Source organism: Abramis brama, assembly GCF_963993115.1.
Source record: "Abramis brama genome assembly, chromosome: 24".
Lineage (NCBI taxonomy): Eukaryota > Metazoa > Chordata > Actinopteri > Cypriniformes > Leuciscidae > Abramis > Abramis brama.
In genome coordinates, this window is record NC_139986.1 from 7410368 (window position 1) to 7423142 (window position 12775).

General features: G+C 37.4%; 1 protein-coding gene across 1 annotated transcript in view; it reads right to left on the bottom strand.

Moving 5' to 3' along the window:
- Nucleotides 1-12775, bottom strand: part of dpp6a (dipeptidyl-peptidase 6a) — a 185623-nt gene that overhangs the window by 20814 nt on the left and 152034 nt on the right. Inside the window, 8 exon segments of the mRNA XM_084103255.1 lie at nucleotides 2446-2611; nucleotides 2694-2741; nucleotides 4333-4424; nucleotides 6112-6219; nucleotides 6768-6806; nucleotides 7064-7187; nucleotides 8238-8335; nucleotides 8416-8570. Coding sequence (XP_083959381.1) covers nucleotides 2446-2611; nucleotides 2694-2741; nucleotides 4333-4424; nucleotides 6112-6219; nucleotides 6768-6806; nucleotides 7064-7187; nucleotides 8238-8335; nucleotides 8416-8570 — 830 coding nt within the window.

Sequence of the window (12775 nt, forward strand, 5' to 3'; positions counted from 1 at the left end):
AATAAACATTTTACAATGAATGTATATTTTTGTTTCTGGGAAAATATGAAAACATTGGGAATTTTTTTTTTTTTTTTTAAATTAAATCAATGTAAGGTTTGAACCAAACCATAAACATAATTTGAGAAAAACGAATAAATTTGACTTACAAATTAGAGTATTTCTTTTCTTTTCTAATTGGTCCAAAGTATATTTTTTGTCAATGTACGATATGACTTTCAAATTCTAGTTGTCTACTTGCCTTCCTACTAAATCTAGACATTCTATTGACAATAAGTAACTTTGCAACTACATGTAAACTAGCTCTCATTAGAATATTAGTATACTGTCTGCTTAATATCTGCAAACACTTTATTGTGTTGGTCCACCAACAGACATTCTGCTGACATTCTGAGTAACTTTGCAACTACGTCAGCTATTTCAACTAACTCAAACCCTAACACCTAACCCTAACCTAACAGTTAACAGAGTGACTAAAGCGGACCATCGGAATAAAGTGTAACCAAAAACCTAAACAATTTTTAAAAGTAACAGTCATGGTGCATGATTATGTATTAAGTCAGAGCTTATGCTTCAGCAGTACATGTTAGCAAACCAGTTTATCCATTTGTTTTACAAGTGCTCTAAAGTGCTCCAAAGTTGTGTTTTAAGACTGCTGTATCACTTAACTGAAAAAGGTGCATACAAGCTTCTGTTAACGAGCACCAACGATGAAGCTTTTATGAGTGCCACAACAGCACGGATCATAAACACGACATTGCTCAAGGAGTTCGCTCATGACAGTTCAATATAAGACCATAGCAGCATTCAGGCCTTCCAGACTGCCTTCAGAACAATTCAGCTGCTATAGAAACAAGCTTTTGCAAATAATCAATGCACTTAGCAGCATGGAGCCTTCACAGCTGAACAATAACACGGTGCTCTCTAACAATGAGTCCACTCTCACTGTCTCCATCCCTTTCTTTATTTCCACTTCTGTAGAAGTAGTTAGACATTCTAAGAACTATAAGTAACTTTGCAACTACATGTCAACTAACTCTCATTAGATTATTAGTAGACTGTATGCAGAGCCGCCTTAACCTAATGTTAGGCCCCGGGGCTGAGAGGTTTTGTAGGTCCCCCCATCCCCTCGATTTATAGAGTCTCATTTTAAAAAAGTGTAATATCTAGGTAATCTACATCACAAAATGCATTAGTTTCTTTCGAGACCTACAATGGTGAGTTTTCCCTCTTTGAGCCAGAAAACACCATAATATTGTTATTAACATATCACTGATCCCACTTGAGCATAAACACAAGACACTTTATTTAACAACCACACACAGCAACTAAATTTCAACTTTATGCAAATGAGAAGCGATTTTCGCAAGCGACAACCAATAGGAAAGAAGCCTTTCAGTGGAGCTCAGCTCCCGTCACCATCTCGAGTGCAGTGCAGGCAAGACAGAAGAGTTCGAGGGCGATTTCACTGTTTTATATGATTTGACTGTAACTAACCACAAACATGGATATAATAAAATGATGCATGGAAAAGAAACTGTCGACAGTCTCAGTGAGTTTAATTCATACATTTATAGTTCGAGTGTTGTAGTTTTATGATGCAAGTTTAGCACTGCTGCAGTTCATTTTACAGTTTCCCCTGCATTATGTTGACTATTAGGGACAAGAAAATTGATTATTTGTCAAATTCGGATGACGTTTTAGTAATTTATGACAGTATTAGTGAGTTTAATTTGTAGATTGATCGATCATTAATCTAGTAAATGATTTAATCCACTGAACACTGCTGTGGTAATATAAAAACACTCTCCCAACAGCATACTGTTTCTTTTGAGCCTAATTCCTAGTCAAATTAAAATAATATAGTTGTATCACTTGTGATGGTGTTTTGTATAGATGTGGCCAGACGAGCAGTCTACCAATAACATTAGAGCGACAGCACTACCAACGCCCACAAGCGACTTCACAGTATAGAGACTAGCGACATACAGCGACAAAATCGCTGGCTGTGTGAACGGGGCCACGTGGGTCACTCAATCATCAGACATGTAACGTGCGATTAGAGTGATTGACAGAAAACCTGACAAGTTACAAAACAATATGACCTTTTCAGCTCATCATGAACCTGAACATGGGAGGCCCCTGAACTTGGGAGGCCCCTGGGCTTCAGCCCAGGTAAGCCTGTGCATTAATGCGGCCTTGACTGTATGCTTAATATCTGCTAACACTTTATTTTGATTCTCCTGCAACTTGGCAACTACAAGTCAACTTATTCGACTAACCCGAACCCTAACACCTAACCGTAACCTAAACCTGAGTCTATAGTCTACTAATACTCTGATGAGAGTTAGTTGACGTGTAGTTGCAAAGTTACTTATAGCTAGTAGAATGTTTAAAGTGGACTATCGAAAAAAAGTGGAACCCTAATTACTACTATACATGACATAAATGCTCATATACTGAGATCAAAAGAGATAGGAAGAGATGTCTACCTTTACAGTTGAGCAGAAAGTAGTCCATGCTGGGACTGAAGGAGCCAGTGACATACCCACAGCTGTCAGTGAAGTCACAGGACAGACAGCGGCGGTTGAAGGAGCCCACTGTGTCTGCGCTGGAACAACCACAGACACATTAACACTGTCAGCGAGAACAAGCCTGTGACAGCATCAACCAAGACTTGAATATATATGTACCTGTAGAGATGTCTTCTTTTAGGGTCATCCTCAGTACTGAGGAAATATCTATTCAAACAAAAAATATAACATCAAAACATAGTAACACTTTGTATAATCTATACAAAGAATCTATATGCTTGTGAAACAGGACTACACTTTACACAATACAATTGCAAAATGTATATGTAATGTTTTCGGGCACTTATTTGCATGTTAATTGCATTTAAATAAAATGTATTATAGTTTAAATGTGTATTAAATCTAAAAAAGCACTGAACTTTATAGTGCTTTTTGACACACATAAGTAGGATTTAAGTAGAACTTTGTATGTAAGTTCATAATTACGTCTATTGTCTTTGAAATATGGTTCAAGTGTACTGCCAAATGTACTGACAAGCATATATTGTATACTAAAATATACTTTAATGTCATTTCTATTGAAAGTTACGGAGCCCCTAAAGGGACATGGGGATGGAAAAACGATATGAGATGGGAGAAAAAATATACATGTCAATGCTTTTGTGTTCTCTCTCAAATGTTTTGCGTTCCCTCAAGAAACTTTGTGTCCGTTCTCAAAATGCTTTCCACAAAAAGCTTGTACTATTCTAAAGGAAAATGCATTGTATACGCTGCACTTCTCTTGTTAATTGACTGTTGTATTCCTCGCTTTGGATAAAAGCGTCTGTTAAATGAATTAGTGCTATCAAATCGATTAATCGCAATTAACAAAAAAGTTTGTGATTACATTATATATGTGTGTGTGTATATATATTATAAAATGTATATATATTGTATATAGGTCTGTGTGTGTATATACAGTACACACACACACACATTTATACACATATACTGTATATATATGTACATACAGACAGACACGCACACACACACACACACACACACACACACACACACACACACACATACATATATATGATGTATATAAATTTAAGGTCACACTTTATTTTAAGGTGTCCGTGTTACAGTGTAATTATGCATTTAAGTACTAATTAAGAGTATTTTGAGTATTTTTGTTACTAATTTGAGTATTAATAATTAACTACATGTACTTACTCTAGGGTTAGGATTAGGATTATGTTTTGGTTTAGGGTTAATTGCATGTAATTATGCATAATTTATAGTTATTACTACAGTAACTACATGTAACGTGTAACAAGGACACTGTAAAATAAAGTGTAACCAAAATTAATAATATATATACACACATATATTATATAAACACAAACTTTTATGTTAGATGCGATTAATCACGATTAATCGATTTGACAACACTAAAATGAATAAATGTAAAAGTAATCGCAAGTTTCTTGGGGGAACACAAAAGTTTTGTGGGCGAACACACAAGTTTTGAAATATAGTTTTTCCTCCTAAATTTCCTCTCATATTTTGTAACAATCAAATTGCACTGTAGTACATTTAAAACGTATTACCTTTAAATCGCTACAGTTAACACTAGTAAAATTTACAATCAAGTACTTTACATGTGCTTTACTATGTTAATCAACACATCAAAGTAAGTGTCCATCTTAAAAGCATGACAAGTTTTTTTAAAACACTTTTTCACAAGGGTACATACTTTGACTAATGACTAATGAATCATTGATGTTCAGTGTGTGGTGTTGGTGGATTCGCTCACATTAATTGGCTGTCTTCATCATATGCCAGAACCCGCGTGACGTCCCAGTCTCCTGATGTGATCGACTGCAGAGAATCTGTGCTGCTGTTGGGCTTCATGAACAAAACAAATTAAACAGACATCAGTCATACTGAATGGAAATCGAGATTGTGAATAATACAATGTTATTAATGTGTTGTCATTAAAAGAGACATGAACATGTCTGAAGAAATTAAGTAATTCATCAATAAAATGCTGTCGAAAGAAACAACGTGATTAGTTAAAAAATATCACAAAACCAACCGCCTTGGCAAAATGAAGAAACTTGTTTGTATTAAAGGGGTCATGACATGACAAATCAAATATGCCCTGATCTTTTGACATATAAGAGGTCTTTGTACAATTACAGTTTTTCACAATTGCTAAGACACATTTCTTGAAACCTTTACCCATTTTCTCACGACATTTAACACACAACCAAATCTTCAAACTTCCTTCACAAAACCCCTGACTCTTCTGGCAAAATCAAACAATCGGCTCAAAACCATTTCACCTGTACTCAAAGTCAAACAATGCTTTCATATTATACACACAGCCAATCAATATAAAAACACTACAGAGCATTCATTAGACAATACATCAAAAATGGAGAACACAGCATCCAGAGCATCTAGTTACAGAAAAAAAATGTATATTGTATACAGTAAACAAAATTAGCTTTTGATTGCATTTGATTACAAAAAAAGTACGGTAATCGCAATTAAGTAAGCTGAATATATTGTGTATGCTGCTAGTATTTCATTGAATATTGTATAGTATGGAATGTCTGTATATTCAGCACTTGCAAAAGCCCAAAAGGTCAAAGAAAACTCTAAATGAAAACATGTTTCTATACACTTAAAGAAGTTGTGCAGCAAAATCAAGGTCAGTGAGAGATTCATTCTGCCTCATGTCTTCATGTTGAGTCCAGCCTGAGGACTTTGTCCACATCACAGACAATGTTGCCTCTTGACAGACAAAGGGAAAAACCCTCAAGTGTTCCAGATCCAGCCTTGACACTGTCCACACCTGGCTCTTCCTCTTCCTCCTCGTCCACATACTCTTCCTCCTCTCCCTTTCAGCCTGTTTCCATCCATTGTTGCTATCAAAATTCACTCTAAAATGGCTTATATTTTGTACAGTTGGTTTGATCACACCATTAGAAACAAGTGTGAACCATTCTGAGCCGTTGTGTGTAAACGATGAAAACTGTGTTGTAGTTTAACTTTTGCCACTTGTGTTTACCGTTTTGCAACACGAGTGCATCAAAGTGCAAAATGTGTTTTAGTGAGTGAGAATGTGTTTAGAGTTTTGCAAATCAGAGCATGAGATTTGCAAATGGTGTCTAACTGCCTGAACTTGTTTAATGTTTTTCAGACAGGGTGATTTACTCAACAAATCATTTGGTACAGAGAATGGGGTTTAATGTCTTAGCAATTGTGAAAAACATCCTGCAAGTTTCAGAGCTTAAAATGTCCTCCTCATTATAAACAAAGCATTTAATGAAGCTCCCAAAGACAGTTCGTTTGGATATTGAGGGATTTGAGATGTAACACATGATGTCATATTTATGCCACCAGAGCAAGACATCGACAAATAGTTTTACATCTTCGCACCATAGGCCCCGCCCACTGGCGTTCAGTCGCTTCGCATCGAAAGCAAATAGTCATTATAATAACTGACACTGTCTACACTGGATACAGTATACAGATCAAAACGTTTGAAAAGCCCTGCTTTAACACACTTTGTTGAAGATTGTACCTGTGAGATGGACATGGAGATGTGGAAGAACTTCCCTCGTCCTCCCTGTGGGATTGCTCTGGTGAAGAACAGCCTCAGACCGTCTTTAGAGAACAGCGGCTCTTCGTTCTGTTTGGGAAATGATCATTACCGTCACACCAGCACCATTATTACTGTCATCAGGTGATGTTTTCCACCCATGGTAGTGTTTCGTCATTTGGTTTGCTCTGCAGAGTTTCATAATTACTGAATTATAAGACCCACAGGAGCACTAGGGAATGCGTCCGCAGCACAGAGCGGTCGTATATCTCCACGCAACACCAAAAATGTTAAAACCGTAACAATATATATTAGATTGTGAATTATTATGATGATGCAGTGCATATGTAATAGTGCGTCTGAGCCCTCAGGCCTATTTCTGCAGGAGCCACACAATCCTTTATTCGTGTTATTGCAAAACATTTCATGCGGCCACTTTCTCCCTCTGGTGAAAAACAGACATGAAAAACTAATCAGGAAAAACAATATCAGCTCAAGCACGGTACTGTGGGGGAATATGATAAGACAAACAACATCAAACGTTCCTGACTATTCAAAGCCGTTATCATTGACAAACACTGACATGGCAAATCCCATCATTTCTTCCCCTTGTCTAGGCAGAGGAAGTTAATTCTCACCTGTCTGAGCAGCCACCCCTCACTTTCATCCTCATGTTTCTGAAGAAAAAAGCAAGCAAAAAACATGGCAAGATTGCAGTGAAATATTACAAGAGTGCAGAATCGAGTTTCTGACTTATTTAGTCCACTTGTGTTAATTTTTTTCTTAATGAAACAAAATACTTACTTAGCAATCAACAATACAGTGACCTTGTTACCTACTGCGTTTAAAGTGCTGTTCATGTGAATTCACGTCATTGGTTTTAAAAAAAGGAAGAAATAATCAACCTATGCTGTCAAACAGTCACAGAAAATACCTTGGTGCAGACACCCGTTGTGGCCACACAGAGGGTCAGGATGGAGATATTCTGGGCTCGGTTCAACCAGTTTACTGCCAGTTTCGTACTTGTGGCCCACTTCACCATAGTCACATAGTATTCCCTGTAATATACACAAGAAATAAGCAGCAATGTCTTGTGGCAGAAAGACTATATCCAATCTCTAGACCTTGACCGAATCTTTCAAAGGTTTTCGTAGAATTCAAATGCCCATCGTTCACAGCTATACAAAATTCTCAGCCCTTTATTGGATATTTTGGCTAATTTGATGATACTTTCAGCTAGGGATGCATAATATATAAGTGTCATATTGGTTACAGGCTGATTTTTTTTTTTTTTTTTGCTCATTTCCTCTATTTTCTAAATTGTATATAAACATATTATTAATAAAATATATTAACATATTAATCTTTAGCAAAACTCAAAATGAATATCCATTTCTTAATACTGTTCATTAAAATGTTGCGATGTACACATTCACTTTTAGCAGAATTTTAATGTCATCCATTTATCGGTTCTTGGCCATAACCAAAAATGGCAACACTTTAGTTCAGGGTCCAATTCTCACTATTAACTAGTTGTTTATTAGCATACATATTCCTAGGATATTGTCTGTTTATTAGTACTTATAAAGCACATATGAATGCATGACCATATTTTATATCCCTTAATCTTACCAAATACCTAAACTTAGACCTTACAAGCTATTAATAAGCTAATTAGAAATGTATTGAGGCAAAAGTCATAGTTAATAGTGAGAATCGGACCCTAATCTTAAGTGTGACCCAAAAATATCACCCTAAGGGCACATGGTGATGGAAAAATAATAGGAACAATTTAATTTCAATGCTTTTGCATTCGCTTGCAAAACTTTTGAGCTCTCTCACAAAAGTGTTGCTTTCCCCAGAGAAAAAATTGAAATCTTTTGTGTTCTGTTGCAAAAGTATTGCATTGGAATATAGTTTTTCCTCCAACCTCATATAATTTCCATCACAAAAGTTTTTCAGGGAACGGCAAAGTTTCGAGAGAATGCAAACGTTTTGTGACAGAACGCAAAGCATTAAAATAAAATAAAATTAAAAATTCCCAACAACATCCATTGTAAAATTCCCCATAATGTACATTTGGAAAGTAAATGAATGCATCAGCCCACCCTATTCTTTGGTCTTCTGGTCTTCTCATCTCAATAGTGTGCAGTGGGCCATTGAGATTCACCACATACAGAGAAATGACAGGGTTTTCCTCCCCTGCCTGGAAGAAAAACATTCAAGTATGACACATTTTAATCTTCACCACTACCCCTTATGTTTACAGTAGTGCACAGTCTTTACCTTGGGGTAATGGTATTGTCTCGCCGTAGGGTAGACAGAGCCGGTGAACATGGGGATCTCCATTTTTGGCACCAGCGTGTCGTTGATGGTTGCGTACGCGAGCCTGGCCCCATCCGGAGACCACCAGTGTGCGATGTGAGACTTAAAGATCTCCGCTGCACAAGAAAGATTCAGGAGTTTCTCTTAGTCATATTTCACTGTGGTTCAATCACTCGAATAATTGCAGGAGTAGTAAAGAGTAATCATCCATGACACAGCGTCTCTCAGGTCTCATTCCAGCTACGTCTACACACACACTCAGATTTCCCATCTTCATTCGGATACAGTTGATGCACCTGACGCGGTTAAGAGCATTTCTCCGTAACCACCTGTTTCTATATGAATCTTTCCTTCCCTCAAACAGAGGCAGCGGGGAAGGTTCTGGCCCATAAATCACAGGGCGGACTGTAATCTCAGTGGGGCCGGTGAGAGAGAGAGAGAGAGAAAGAGAGAGAGAGAATCAGCCTTCTCCATCAAGTGCCCCTTCTTTTCTACAATCTCAGGGAAAAAAGCAATTTCTGGACTTCACCAAAGGCAGCGGAAATAGGGTCTGACCCCTCTTCCTGAGCTCCAGTAGGCAGGAAGCCACATGTTCAGTTCAGTTGTGCTCACTTCATCAGCTACAGAGAGAGTGAGTGAACACATCTGTTCAGAGAGCTTATGTTGGCATCTGAGGGTTTTGACAGTATTTTTAGTTAGCTTATGGTTTTATTTTTAGATCCATTTTTGTTTTCAATTTTGTTTTGAATTAATTAATTAGTATATTAATGTAATTTACACTACTGATAAAAAGATTGTGGTCAGTAAGTTTTTTTTTTTTTCTCCAGAAATGTATACTTTTATTAATCAAGGATACATTAAATGTGACAATAACATTTTACATGGTTACAAAAGGTTTATATTTTATATAACAAAGGTTTATAGCAGGGGTGCCCAATCCTACTCCTGCCGATCGACTGTCCTGCACAGTTCATCTCCAACCCTAATCAAACACACCTGACTTTAATTTTCAAGTGATCCTGAAGACCTTAATTGGTTGCTTCAGGTGTGTTTGATTAGGGTTGGAGATGAACTGTGCAGGACAGTCGATCGACAGGAGCAGGATTGGGCACCCCTGGTTTATAGGTTTATTTTTCTATTAATCAAAGAAGGCTATATAATAGTTTCCACAAAAAATATTAAGCACAACTGTTTTCAATATTGATAATAATCATAAATGTTTCTTGAGCAGGAAATCAGCACATTAGAATGATTTCTGAAGGATCGTGTGACACTGAAGTCTGGGGTAATGATGCTGAAAATCCAGCTTTGCATCACAGGAATAAATTACATTTTAAATTATATTAAAATAGAAAACAGTCATTTTGAATTGTAATATTTCACAGTATTGCTGTTTTTACTGTATTTTTGATCAAATAAACACAGCCTTGGTGAGAAAATGAATAATGTAAAATAATGTTTATTAATAATACTGCCACATGTAAGTCCTGTGTTCCCTCCTTCATTGTGTTCTTGGTTCTCTCCTGTGGCCTAGTTTTCCTCAGTCTGTTTATTTAGTCATTACATTCAACTGTGTCCAATTAATTATCTCATCAGCTCCCTCATTTGTTCTAGTCTTTATTCTCCCCGTTTCTTTCAGTTGGTGTCCGTTCTCGTCAATGTTAAAGTGTGTTATGTCTGCTTCCCTCTGCTTCTGAGTTCTCCTGTTGTATATATTTGGATTAAAGACTATTTTATTTGAATCTTAAATCTTCAATGTTTTCTAGGTTTTGGGTTTTGATGTAAATCAAATTTTTACAAATTCATGTCCAAATATAGCTGCAAGCAGCAATACGGGGCCAAGCCCTGCAAGGCACAGCAAGCAAAAGCCGCTGTAGCGCAATGCGGAGCCAAAAGAGCAAAACATCAGAAATTTAATGTACATCAAGCACAGCAAGTTCTGTAAGCACATCAATTACAGCAACACAGCAAGCATTTAAGCACCAACAGCAGTGCGGAGCCAGAAGAACAAAAAGAGCAGAAATTGAATATACATGTAAATGTACATCAAGCACAGCAGCGCAGCAAGCATTTAAGCACCAACAGCAGTGCAGAGCCGCAAGAACAAAAACAGCAGAAATTAAATATAAATGTAAATGAAGCACAGCGAGCATTTAAGCACCAACAGCAGTGCAGAGCCGGAAGGAATTTAAATGACAACTTTAAAGTCATCCCACATGGGACTCGAACCCACAACCAGAATGGCTCAGGATTTTAGATTCATGGTTTAGCAGATTGCACCACTCAGAGGACGTATAATCACAACCTTCAGAGGAGAGGCTTCAGTGTAAGAATGAGCACACAAAAGCAAGTTAACCAGATTAGCATGCTAAGCTATCTTAATGCTAATGTAGCTTATAACATGGTACATCCAATCCTGGCAAAATAGATATCCTCGGATTCGACATGACGCAAGGAATCGATAGACACCAATTTTATGATTTTGTGACAAACTGTTCACAAGTTACAGCCTCTGAACCAATTATGGGTCGACCTCATTAAGTTTGCGACATCATAACTTTTTTTTTTCCAGTATAGCAAAAAAATCGGGGACAGTACTTTTATGCGGCTCAGTCCGAAGATCATTTGAGCACATGTTTGGACAAAATTAGACCAATTTTGAAGGAGGAGTAGCGAAAAAACTGTTTTACATTCACTCCAATATGGCGGCCAGTAACATTGTTGAAAAATAACATATGAGATATCGTTGAAATCGGCATAAGCCAAGGAATATATTGCCATAAAGAAATCAAATTTCAAGCAATGTTAGCAAAAGTTATAAGCGTTTTTTCAAAAAACAATGATATCTCTGGAACACTAGGTGGCGCTGTGATCAAACTTCTCAGGTACCTTCGGGCCATGCTAATGACGATCCATACCAAATTTGGTGAAGAAATTTCAAATAGTTTAAAAGATATTGCAAATTATGACAAAATTCAAAATGGCGGACACGTGGTACATCCCATCATGGCAAAATCAATATCCACGGATTCATCATGACCCAAGGAATCGATAGACACCAAGTTTATAATTTTCTGACAAACCGTTCACAAGTTATTGGCCAAAATATGCATTTTCCATATCTCATGACCCGTAGGTGGCGCTGTTCCCAACTTTGGCATGGAACCTCAGATCATGCTTCCGATGAAGTGTACCAATTTTCGTTTCGATTGATCAAAGTTTGGCCGAGATACAGCCGCTGAACCAATTTTAGGTCGACCTTGTTAACTTTGCGACGTCATAACTTTTGATCAGAGAAGAATAAAAAAAATCGGGGACAGTACTTTTATGCGGCTCAGTCCGAAGATCATTTGAGCACATGTTTGGACAAAATTAGACCAATTTTGAAGGAGGAGTAGCAAAAAAACTGCATACTGTACTTTTCAAAATGGCCACTACTGTAATGGGCGGAGTCTTAATGTAAGATATTGGTTCTGATCAGCATGATGAGATGAATCAGGTGTACTAAGTTTCATTTTTCTAGATCAAAGGGTTCAAAAGTTATAACCATTTCAATGTTGAATTTTTGAACTGCTGGTGGCGCTATAGAGTTGGTCCTAGTGACTCAAAAATTGCTACATTTACTAATCATGGCCATCACTACAAGTGTGCCAAATTTCATCATTTTCCTATTTACGGTTCATAGGGCTGCCATAGACTTCCATTGGGAAGAAGAAGAATTGTTATTCTGACAATAACAATTGCTAATATAGCTGCAAGCAGCAATACGGGGCCAAGCCCTGCAAGGCAGAGCAAGCAACAGCCGCTGTAGCGCAATGCGGAGCCAGAAGAGCAAAACATCAGAAATTTAATGTACATCAAGCACAGTAAGCACATCAATTACAGCAGCACAGCTAGCATTTAAGCACCAACAGCAGTGCAGAGCCGGAAGGAATTTAAATTATTATTTTATACACAATTTCAAAGTCGCCCCACACTGGTCTCGAACCCACGACCACAATGGTTCGGGATTCATGACGCATGGTTGAACCACTTGCGCCACCCAGAGGACATGTTTTACAAAGCTGCAGAGGAGAGGCTTCAGTGTGTGAATGAGCACACAAAATCATGTTAACGAGATTAGCATGCTAAGCTAACTTAATGCTAATATAGCTTATGATGTGGTACATCCAATGCTGGCAAAATAGATATCCTCAGATTCGACATGACGCAAGGAATCGATAGACACCAATTTTATGATTTTGTGACAAACTGTTCACAAGTTACAGCCTCTGAACCAATTATGGGTCGACCTCGTTAAGTTTGCGACATCATAACTTTT